We start from the raw sequence: 12,581 nt of genomic DNA on the forward strand, positions 1-12,581 counted from the left end.
TAGATCTATTTATCCACTTCTTTAAACCATCAATTATTATTTATAACAATTGTCCATGTTGGTTTCTGTATTCTTTGATTTTTAGATAGTTAAATGCATTCCTTTAGAACTTATCGGGTGCGTTTTCCGGTCATTTTATTTAGCGACAGACTGCATCACATTGTATTGCTTTAGCCCCGATTCCACACCTCATGTCGGATGCTGAAAAAAACAAAAATTATCCCTGCTGAGGACACCATCTCGCTTGTCTTATCCCTCTACACTATTGTACCCTTCAACTCTTTGGTAGAGCACACCCTTGCTTTCCAGCTTGGCTTGCCCAATAGGAAAATGCATGCATAAATCCATTACCAAAAGCTGAGCCATCTTGATGACAAAGAAGTCATTGTTCTCAAAGTAGGTATACATCTAAAGCTGATTTGGGCAAAGGTATGGTTTATGACTAATCATTAAAGATCAAAGTGTTCTCGTTCACTGAAGGCCAAGGAGAGCATGTCTTAAAAATGTGTAATTTTCTTGAAGTGTTGTGAAATTGGGATGTAGAAGTGAAACATGGTATTGCAGTTGAAGGACAATTATCTATAAAGGATGCATTTTACATGCAATGTGTGACTTAAGTGTGCACTTTAATAACAGGAATAGTGTCATGATGCCTGCCCCCGGAAGACCAGACCAGGCCCAGCAGCAGGCATCATGCCACTTGGAGCATGCCAAAAAGGCCCAGTTAGGGGCTGTTTGGGTGCAGTCCTGGCGCCTATGGCGCCAGGCTCATTATTGATAACTTACCTGAAGCAGACCATGCTGCATACTCACCTGAGGCAGACCATGCTGCATGAAGACTCAAGCCAAATGAGGCTTAGGAGGGACTATTTTACTGAAGGGACTATTTTGTTACTTGGGTGGGGCTGTGGAAGAATACTTACCTGGATCTTCTTCCAAGGCTATTTAAACCACGCCCGGACAGCCACACGTGCTTCGCGTTATTCTGCTTGCTGCAGCGTAACGCTCACCATGTTTTCAGCAGCTCCAGTCTTCAGCCACGCCCACTTCAGTCCTGGGACTCCTGAAACAAGAAGAAAAGAAGGATAAAGGTTAGAACAGGAGTTTTAACTTTAATCCTTACCTGAATCCTGATCCATTTCGCCACGGAGCTGAAAGACAGAAGTCTTTGAAGCATCGCTTCGCATTCCTACGGCGCCGCGCTGAACTCACCGGCTTGGCGGTACTTCAGCATTCCATCACGCTCTCTCCATCTCGCGGCCGCCCTCCGACACCTAAGGAGACAAAGACAGCAAGGTGAGCAAGGGGACTCTCTAAGGCTATACAAGCTACCCCCAAGGACTTACCTGATTTACCACGGGGGGGTACTCACCTCATCTCGGGTCGGCGCAGTCAACTCTGCTTCATCGCCGTACCCCAGCCCCTAAGGGGAGAAAGCAAAGACAATACAAGTTACCCCCCACAAAACTTACCTGATTTACCACGGGGGTCTCACCTCATCTCGGCGCAGTCAACTCTGCTTCATCGCCGTACCCCGGCCCCTAAGGGGAAAACCACAATAGACTTACCTGAATCTTACCAATTGCCATTTGGAAATCTTCGAGTGGATTAATCGGCAACCTGCAAGGAATCGGACAGAGTGAAGATCAGACATTTGAACTCTTATGAACAATTGGACTTTAGAGTCAATACTGGAACTCACCAATTCCTCTACGCCAGTGAAGTAACTGGTCATCAACGCGCCCCTGCGGTCTACGCAGGATGGAGAGCTCATCCTTCCAAACCATCAGGTGAGACTAAGGAGGGGACATCAAGAGTGATCTGTGGGAAGACAACGGGAGTGGGGAAGGCGGGTTGACACTCAATTCCACGGGTGGTTAATTCCTCTTCTCCTTTGCAGAAGAATATTCTTGCGAGCAAGACAAACTAGGCTGAGCGGGCCAGTCCAGTCAGTCATCTCGGCGCTACACGTCACGCTGGTGGAAACAACAGCGGCCCAGTTCCGGTCGACGCCCCCGTGGGAACCAGGTGAGCGTAACAGAAAGCGAAGCCTACCCACAAATACCCACCTGGGCGTCATTGAGACCTCGGAAACTGATGAGTTGGCCAGACAACTATTACAGAGCCAGGCTGGACAAACACCTCTACCAGGACTTGGGGCAAGTCCAGCTCCTGTACCATCGAGTAACCTGGTGCAGATAAATTTACCTGGAGCCGTTCCTTTGGCTCCGCCTGAATGCTTTGCCGGAGACCCAAAAGGGTTTGCAACATTCATGAATCAATGCCGCTTGCACTTTTTATGTAGACCTGGAACTTTCCCAAACGATCAGGCCAAGGTAGCCTTTGTACTGTCATATCTCAGCGGCAGTGCGGCGGATTGGTCCATTCCACTAGTTAACCAGGATGACCCGATTCTTCGAGATTTCCAGGGTTTTCGAACAAGCATAGAAAGACTATTTGCCCGACACTCCCGAGGACAGGCTTTGGACAACAAACTTTTATCCCTACGTCAAGGTAACAAGGATCTTTTATCTTACATTGCAACTTTCAATAGATTAGTAGTGGAAACCGAATGGCCTGAAGCCAAGCGAATAACATTATTCCATCGAGGACTTCGGGGAGAACTCAAAGATGTTTTGGCCCAAATCGTGAACCTGCCTCAAGACTGTGCTGAATATATAGATCTAGTGGTCCAGCTCGATCGCAGACTTCAAACCAGGAAGGCTGACCGAACCAAGTTTGAGAACAGGGTGTTGGTTAAAACCCACGTAAGCTCCAAGGGAGTAGATGTCTCAGAACCTATGCAAATCGGGGGGGTTAAAGGACCCTTAACCCAGAAGGAAAGAGATAGAAGACGGCAACTGCAATTATGTTTATATTGCGGAACTACTGCTCATTTTCTTCGGAACTGCCCTGTAAAACCACCAAAGAAAGTTATAGGAGCAGCAGACGAAAACCATGTGAAATCTGACTCGGGGAAACCTCCACGCCCGGCAAGCGTAGAGGTCCGCTTGCCGAGCTTAAAGAAGGACACTCTGACCTCGCATTTCACCATACCCATGGTCCTTGTAGATCCAGAGCAGCCATCACGCATGCACGCGGTAAAGGCGTACGTAGACAGTGGAGCCATAGGAAATTACTTGGACTGAGAATTGGCTACCAGGATGAATCTATCTCTCACCCGCAAGACCACGGCCGATGTTGTCACCACTGTAGATGGAACGGAAATTGCCTCTGGACCGTAACTCATTCCACTGCAGAGATGACATTGCTGAGTCAAGATGGGCATCGAGAGGCTATGGTGTTTGACTTAATCAAGGCCCCACAGTTTCAGCTGATACTGGGGATACCTTGGTTGGAAAAACATAATCCCTGTATTGATTGGCGAGAGAAGAGACTAACCTTCCCAGAATGTGCTCACACCTGCTACCCAAGGAAAACTCAAAACTCAGTCCTGGCCCCAGTAATTCCAGTAGCCATACAATTACCTGCTGAATACCAAGACTTTCAGGATGTCTTCCAAAAGGAACAGGCAAACACCTTACCACCTGACAGATCGTATGATTGTCAAATAGATCTTGTACCTGGATCACAACCACCTTGCAGCAGAATCTATGCCCTTACGGAACCCGAAAATCTCCATTTGCGCCAGTACCTAGACCAGTACCTTGCTAATGGCTTCATTCGCCCGTCCAAGTCCCCTGCATCTTCAGCTTTGTTCTTCGTACCGAAAAAGGAAGGCGACCTTAGAATATGTATAGAATACCGCGCACTGAATCAGATAACCATCAAGAATCGATACCCACTGCCTTTGATCCCAGAACTACTAGACCAGGTGAAGGACGCTTGTATATACACGAAACTAGACTTTCGGGGGGCATATCATCTGGTACGTGTCAAAGAGGGTGACGAATGGAAGACTGCTTTTCGCACCAAGTACGGACTATTTGAGAACCAGGTGATGCCCTTCGGACTATGCAATGCACCAGCAGCCTTCCAGTTCTTCATGAACGATGTCCTCCGAGAGCTTATCGACGTTTGTGTGGTCGCTTACATCGACGACATCTTAGTATACTCTATCAGAATCTGAGCATGTAAAACACGTCCGAGCAGTCCTAGAGAACGTACGCCAGCATAAATTATATGCTAAACTGGAAAAGTGCATCTTCCACACTACGGAAGTGGAATTCCTTGGATTTATTCTGACCCCGAGAGGAATCCGGATGGATACACGAAAAGTGGATGCCATTCTTAATTGGCCTTCGCCAAGTTCAATCAAAGGAGTTCAAAGCATGCTTGGCTTTGCCAATTTCTACCGCAGGTTTATCCCGGACCTCTCGCACATTGTACATCCCATTACAACGCTATTGCGAAAAAACAAACGCTTTGTGTGGACAGAGGAAGCCGAGAACGCCTTCCAAGAGTTAAAAGCTAAATTCACATCTGCTCCCATATTAAGACATCCGCGCCCCGAGCTTCCCTACATAGTGGAAACAGATGCATCCAGTTCAGCCATGGGAGCAGTCCTTTCCCAAAAGGATCCCGAAACTAACCAGCTTCACCCAGTGGCGTTTTGGTCAAGAAAATTTTCAGCCCCGAATTAAACTATGCCATAACCGACAAGGAGCTGCTGGCCATCAAGTCCGCCTTCAAGGCTTGGCGGCACTATCTACTGGGTGCCAGACATGCCATCACGGTCATCACCGATCACCGCAACTTACAATACCTAAAGACAGCCAAAGCCCAATCTTCGCGCCAACTCCGTTGGGCATTGTTCTTCGCCGAGTTTGATTTTGTAATAACCTATCGACCAGGTTGTAAGAATGGTAAAGCAGACGCCTTGTCCCGGATTGGAATGGGAGAAGCAGAAATAACTTTAGAACCCGTACCCATAATTCCGGAACAGAGAATCCTTGGCCTGACATCCATACAGACACTGGAGGACATTCAAAACAAGATCCACCAACTCTTTGATTCCGTTGCCCTACAGGACTGGGCAAAGAAAGGTGCAGAGTACTCGGTCATCAATGATTTACCTTATTACCAAGGCCGGCTATTTTTACCGCAAAAAGAACTACAGGAACTTGTCATTTCCCATTACCATGACACCTTAATAGAAGGGCATCCGGGTATTGCAAAAACCGAAGCTAAAATTAGGAAGCAATTTTGGTGGCCCACCTGGCGAAAAGATGTCAAGTCATTTGTCATGTCTTGTGGCATTTGCGCACAGAATAAAGGGCAAAAGAAAAAACCTGCTGGATTATTGCAACCATTAGACATACCACCTACCCCTTGGCATACCTTGTCATTAGACTTTATCACGGATTTACCCCAGTACCAAGGTTACAATACCATTCTAGTTATTGTAGATCTTTTTTCTAAAATGGCCCACTTAATTCCTTTAAAAGGGATACCTTCAGCTTCAATACTGGCCAAGGAATTCCTTGAAAATGTTGTCCGCCTGCATGGCTTTCCTTCAGTGTTAATTTCAGATCGGGGCAGTCAATTCATTTCACATTTTTGGAGGAAATGCTGCCAACTGGCACAAATTGATGTTAGGCTTTCGACCAGTCACCACCCTCAGACCGACGGTCAAACGGAGAGGACCAACCAGACTCTTGATCAGTACCTCCGTTGTATGCTACATCAGTCTAAGGGGAATTGGAAAGACATTCTGTGGATCGCAGAGTATGCGTACAATAATTCCGTACACTCAGAAACTGGACAAAGTCCTTTTTTTTAACCATTTATGGGCACCATCCTCGAACCTCAGATTTGGACTCACCCCAGCATTTAGAGATGCCCGCAGTGGACCATCTCCACGCTGTTATTACACAAGCCTTTAAAGAAGCAACCATCCATTTGCAAAAGGCTAAGGAAAAATACAAAAAGGATGCGGATCAGCACAGAAGTGAAGCTCCTCAATACCAAATAGGGGACCAAGTATGGTTAGCCACTAAGCACCTACCACTCAAGGGGACTCGGACCTTTAACCACAGGTATTTGGGACCTTTTTGTGTCAAGGCAATTATTAACCCAGCGGCCGTCAAGTTGGACCTACCTGCTGATATGCGAATCCATCCCGTCTTCCACGTGTCTCTTTTGAAGCCAGTGCAACCAGGAACTAGGCTAACCACTCCACCTGAACCTATTCTCATAGACGGGGAGCCCGAGTTCGAAGTCAAGAATATTTTGGACTCAAAAAGAGTGAGATCAAAACTCTTTTACCTAATTGACTGGAAAGGTTATGGTCCGCAGGAAAGGTCTTGGGAACCTAGTGACCACGTGCATGCACCTCGTTTAGTGAAGAGGTTCCATCAGGAATTTCCAGACAAACCACGGCCAAGGGGGAGAACGACTTTAGGAGGGGCCTTGAGGGGGAGTGCTGTCATGATGCTTGCCCCCGGAAGACCAGACCAGGCCCAGCAGCCACGGAAGCAGGCATCATGCCACTTGGAGCATGCCCAAAAGCCCCAGTTAGGGGCTGTTTGGGTGCAGTCCTGGCGCCTATGGCGCCAGGCTCATTATTGATAACTTACCTGAAGCAGACCATGCGGCATACTCACCTGAGGCAGACCATGCTGCATGAAGACTCAAGCCAAATGAGGCTTAGGAGGGACTATTTTACTGAAGGGACTATTTTGTTACTTGGGTGGGGCTGTGGAAGAATACTTACCTGGATCTTCTTCCAAGGCTATTTAAACCACGCCCGGACAGCCACACGTGCTTCGCGTTATTCTGCTTGCTGCAGCGTAACGCTCACCATGTTTTCAGCAGCTTCAGTCTTCAGCCACGCCCGCTTCAGTCCTGGGACTCCTGAAACAAGAAGAAAAGAAGGATAAAGGTTAGAACAGGAGTTTTAACTTTAATCCTTACCTGAATCCTGATCCATTTCGCCACGGAGCTGAAAGACAGAAGTCTTTGAAGCATCGCTTCGCATTCCTACGGCGCCGCGCTGAACTCACCTGCTTGGCGGTACTTCAGCATTCCATCACGCTCTCTCCATCTCGCGGCCGCCCTCCGACACCTAAGGAGACAAAGACAGCAAGGTGAGCAAGGGGACTCTCTAAGGCTATACAAGCTACCCCCAAGGCTTACCTGATTTACCACGGGGGGTACTCACCTCATCTCGGGTCGGCACAGTCAACTCTGCTTCATCGCCGTACCCCGGCCCCTAAAGGGAAAACCACAATAGACTTACCTGAATCTTACCAATTGGAAATCTTCGAGTGGATTAATCGGCAACCTGCAAGGAATCGGACAGAGTGAAGATCAGACATTTGAACTCTTATGAACAATTGGACTTTAGAGTCAATACTGGAACTCACCAATTCCTCTACGCCAGTGAAGTAACTGGTCATCAACGCGCCCCTGCGGTCGATGCAGGATGGAGAGCTCATCCTTCCAAACCATCAGGTGAGACTAAGGAGGGGACATCAAGAGTGATCTGTGGGAAGACAACGGGAGTGGGGAAGGTGGGCTGACACTCAATTCCACGGGTGGTTAATTCCTCTTCTCCTTTGCAGAAGAATATTCCTGCGAGCCAGACAAACTAGGCTGAGCGGGCCAGTCCAGTCAGTCATCTCGGCGCTACACGTCACGCTGGTGGAAACAACAGCGGCCCAGTTCCGGTCGACGCCCCCGTGGGAACCAAGTGAGCGTAACAAATAGACTAATTTGTCTTTCAATTAATCTTGCGGTCTCCTCTAACCTTTTCGACATAGCGCACAATCCATTGTTGGCTACTTAGGCTGAACCATAATGATCCTGGGGCTATGCGGACAGGCACTGCTAAATCTGTTTTTGTTTTGCTTCTACAATGTCATCTTAATACAACTGACCAGGTTTTATTGTGATATTTTTTGTATGTGTTGAGAGACACGCTGGGCTGGAAAGTCATGCAAGGTACTCAACCAATATTTTTTCAATTTAAAAGTTAGATTAAGAGAATGGTTTGTGGTGTCACATACATGAAAACACATTGGAGATTAAAACGCACACACACACACACACACACACCCACCCACCAGCAGTTAACCTAGGAGATAGTACCAATATGTTCTTTAATTGCACACATTATTAAAAGCTTGTTGACACAACATTGCATATGTGCTGCATTAAAAACCATTTCTGGAAAAAGTCTACTTACTGAAGTTTGAGCAGACACAGTTGAGTTTTCGATTTCTGGAAGATTGTTGATTATTGTAGTGCGGTTTCCCTTCTCTGTTGTTAGGAGCTCTATTGCTAGCCCATCTCCTAAAATATGCCAGCCTTTTATCGCCAACTAAAAATAACCAGTGAACTTAGTAAATATCCTTACAATGAGATGTAAGTTTTAAACAATAAAGTGACAAAAACATAAATAAAATTACAACTTGACCAACCTCTATTGGATTACTATTAATGATTGCAATTAGAATATAGCTGGCTTCTTTAGCACTCAGAATGCCGAAGTCTATGAAGCGCTCCTCTAGTTTTGGAGGCAGGATAAAATACTGGAAAAAAAAATACAAAATTACCTTACATGCTGAAAATCAAACATTAATGTATAATTTAGTTTTCAGAAAGAGTAAGGTATACAATTGCTGAGTCTTCAAATTCTCCTCCATCTATAACTACAATAAGTAGATGCTAAATTTTTGAAATATCTCAAGGTACTTAGAATGTCACAAAATCATGCATGCTCAAACTACTCATGGACGAAAATAAATGGAAATTCCCAGATGCCCATTTGTGCAGAGACATGTGTAACTTTACCTCCCTATGTAACCACAACCAGCAGTTTACTTCATGGTCGGCTTTTTTGTGCGAATCGGACAACCTTGCTATGACTAGCTCAACTTAACATCGTGTTAAAGGAAGGCACAAGGGCAACCAGAACAAGGAACGCCAGTGGCTGTGTTTCATGAAAGCTGTACTTATGATCTATTAATATAAAGTAATAGTTTAACCAATGCCCCAAACTCCCCTACTTGAAGTTAAACGGCAACCCTATTCAAAAAAGTAAGTGGTGAGTTTATGAACACTGAACAAACACTAGATGTCACTGGGAATCAGCGTGTCTGCCTCCCAAATTAGCAGTAAAATCTGTTTCAGATTTGCTATTTTCCCACCAGACCTACCAGCCTCAGGATCGAGAAACTGTTTGTTCAACCACACTTGACAGTGCACCACAGTAAAAAAATATATATTAAAAACATTTGGATGAAAATGCCGGGCTAATGCCTAACCACTAAGCAGTCCTTTGGGTGGCATGCCCTTCAATTGTTTTACGCCTATTTGAGCCATTTAGGGGACCAACCATATGATAATCGGTCTTGAGCTCAACCCCAAAGGGAGCAGTTCAGGGTATTGGGCCTACGGAATTAAATTGCACCATGTGTTCCTATGCAGATTGGACATGGCTTGCAGTTCAGGGTGGACTGCGCCTTGAGGGGGGGCAACCTAGACAGTGATTTTTATATGGCTAGTCCCCTTCTTTAATAGTAGTTAACTATGTCGTGGTTAAGCCCTACTGTAAGCTCAAACATCACTATATTTCATTGTCTGCTTTTCACAGAGGAAGACACCAATTTAATGTGTGGCTTGAAAGGATAAAAGAAAATGAAATACTCACATCTAAAAAGCCTGTGTATGCCCGCAGGGGTAGATGGAATTTAGAAGCATTGGAAATAAGTAGTATATTGCTGTCTATATGGACTGATGATGTAGACGGTGTAAAGCGAAGAGAAAATATATATCTTGATGCATCAGGAGGAATTAAGGCTGGTTTGCTGAAGTTCTGGATCTAAAGTGCAGGTGAAGGAAAAAGAATAATACTTTGAGACAAACCTTGTGCTTAAGGAATTGTCTTTACAGATTATCTGTGGAGCAACAAACCTTACCTTGAACATTAATTTTGCCTCCTCTGGTAAAACAACATCATGAATGAGGGTTGCAAACTTAAACGTGTTTGTTAAGTAGATTGGCCTCTCCAGAGGGTCGGCTGGGCTATCCCTGATATGAAATAATGTGGCGGCATGATCAAACCCTAAATATCTAAATGCAAAGAAAGAACACCATTAAATAAATTCATGGAAACAAAGAAAAAAGCCAGTTTCCTTGGCTTATAACAAAGTATGCTGCTAAAATCAGTTTCCCTCCAAAAGTCACAAAGCCAATAAGTTTAAATAATAATGGTTACAATTTTGATGTGCCTACAAAACAGCACAGTGGCAGCAAACATGCAGCAAAAACGTTCCCTATGTTTTAGTATCTGTTAGGCAGAAACCTGTGCAGTTCCCTCTTGGACCACTGCAAAAGATTTAAGACTACAGATGTTTGGCAGTAAACCCACTTGGTAGCAGTCTGTACCACACAGATTCACTTGGTAGCTGTGGCTGAGCAGTCAGACTTCCCTCAAGAAGAGTTAGGCAGTATACAGAGTATTCACAATAGGTCAAAAGAACACAGTAGGACAAGCAAACACTGACCAGGGCTTGCGTAAAAGAGATAATTATTTATTTAAAACCACATCTAATAAAACACACAGGAACTAATTTTAAGCAGTTCAAAAACACGGTCACTAAAAGATAGACACTCCCTTAAAAGAATATTAGACAAGTCTTAAGTAAAGCCCCACTTATTTTCAGACAGCGGTGAGCGCTTAACAAAGATGGCACTCTAATAATTCGGTTTAAAAGGGAGAGAAAGGCAGAGTATACATTGAAACAGATCCCAACACTTTCACAGGAACACAGCAAGAGAGGAAGGCAGAATCAAACCGTGAAGTTAAAGTTCAGAAAGCCTGATCCACTTTAAGAGTATCAGAACGAAATGTGTCCAAGGTCACACGGTTGAAAAGTGCACAAAAGTCCCGAAAAGGTTCAGAAAGAGTTGGACCAAAAGAAAGGGACCAGTTAGATGGTCAAGGCGGCAAGCCCAGTCCAGAAGGTTAAGGGATTATTATTACCTTGTAGCAATCTTTAGAAAGGGAGGCCTGGCGGACACGGTACCTTAAAGTGGTGAGAATACTCCAGCGGGGGCAGTTGTTCCTGGCAGTGGAAGCAAGTCGGTGCTTCGTCCGGGGGAAGAGAGGATCTCGTCAGGGAGGAAGACAGGAGTCCGTTGCACTGCCAGGGAAGAAACCAGTCGCGGAGTTCTCAGTTAAAAGGAGCGGTCCTTTTATTCGCGGTCCAGTGGTAAGTGGCTATCCGGTTGCCGGGGTGCTTGGCACGGGCAATTCGACCACCAGACGTCCTGGGATGCGAGGAAAAGAAGGTAAACTGGTTGTGCCCACCAGTCAGGGGAAGAAGACTCTCCAGCCGGGAGATCTTCTCTGTCGTCGGGAAGTGGTGAGTCGGTTCTGCAGGGCTCCACCGGTGGTGTCATCGTAGCAGGTGGGCTCAGCTTCTCCCTCATCGGATTCTCAGGTCCTGTGGCGACTTCTGAAGTTCCAGTCCCCAAAGCCCTGCTTTTATGCAGCACACCCCCATTCACTCAGCCTAGCTGTCAATCAAACATGCTAAGTGGTGAGCCGACCGGCTCACCACTTGGGCCAATCACACAAGAGTGCGACTTGAGTTACCAAGGTAACTCAGTCCAGGGTGCCTAAACCCCCTCCCACACCCCCTGTGGTACCCAGACAGAGTGGCACCACTTTTGGAGCCTTCTGTGGAGAAGCCCGCCAAAAAGTGGAACAAAGAGCTCGACTTGGGTTGGAGTCACAGAAGAGAACACAAACGCCATTTTAGAATCGAGTCCTGGCAAAAAATACCAACCAGCGAATTAATATTAAATAAATAAACCGGCGGTATGTTCGAGGCTATGAGAATTAAATAATTAAAGTTGGTAGCCTCGAACAATGGGAAAATCCCATAGGGATATATTCGCGGTCGAATATAAAAAGTAGTATCCACTGCCACCAGCCAAAACTCGATCAGGGGGGGGAGGAGACGTGCCCCCTCGACTAACAGACCCAGGGGCAATCGAATTGCCCCGGCCAGTAGGTCCACAATATGATGGTTTGTACTGGTTTCTGTTCATAATTTGGGACTAGTAAAGCCAATGGTGACTTTACATGCCCTGGGAGACAGTAGTCAGTCCCAGGGTATGGAGTCTATGGTGGGGTGTCACTATGACACCCCTGTGTCACTGCACGGAGGGTGCTGTGTAACACACATAGTAAAAATACACGAGACCCTATGGAGTAAAGGACCCCATAGCCCATAAAACACATTAACAGTCAAAGGAACACCATAAATCATGTCCAAGAGTGGGAGAAAAAGAGTCTCGCTCTTGGCAGGAGAAAAAAACAAACTCCAGAAATCCAGCAAAGCTGCTGGGGGACTCACTAGGTTAGGAAATTCAGCCTAAACAGAGAATTCTCCCTAACAGTATCCTATTGGACTAACTGAAAATATTATGTAGAGAGGGAAGTTACAATAGCTTACAAAGTCCCAGAGACGACTTCGTCAGATGACAGTCACACGATAAATGAGCAACACAGAGCTCGACATCACTGTTACATAAAATAGATAAAAGACAGACAAGGCATAGGCAGTATGCAAAACATTCAGTCCAGCAAAGACCCTTAATCTAAA

General features: G+C 45.8%; 1 protein-coding gene across 1 annotated transcript in view; it reads right to left on the reverse strand.

The window, feature by feature from the left end:
* Nucleotides 1-12,581, reverse strand: part of TMEM131 (transmembrane protein 131) — a 2,512,175-nt gene that overhangs the window by 1,428,020 nt on the left and 1,071,574 nt on the right. Inside the window, exons 14-17 of the mRNA XM_069636582.1 lie at nucleotides 9,885-10,038; nucleotides 9,617-9,787; nucleotides 8,385-8,495; nucleotides 8,150-8,284 (exon numbers count right to left, since the gene is read on the reverse strand). Of these exons, the coding sequence (XP_069492683.1) occupies nucleotides 8,150-8,284; nucleotides 8,385-8,495; nucleotides 9,617-9,787; nucleotides 9,885-10,038 (571 nt within the window). The remainder of the gene's footprint in view (nucleotides 1-8,149; nucleotides 8,285-8,384; nucleotides 8,496-9,616; nucleotides 9,788-9,884; nucleotides 10,039-12,581) is intronic.

The sequence above is a fragment of the Ambystoma mexicanum genome, chromosome 7p (genome assembly GCF_040938575.1).
Source record: "Ambystoma mexicanum isolate Mex_15411 chromosome 7p, UKY_AmexF1_1, whole genome shotgun sequence".
NCBI lineage: Eukaryota > Metazoa > Chordata > Amphibia > Caudata > Ambystomatidae > Ambystoma > Ambystoma mexicanum.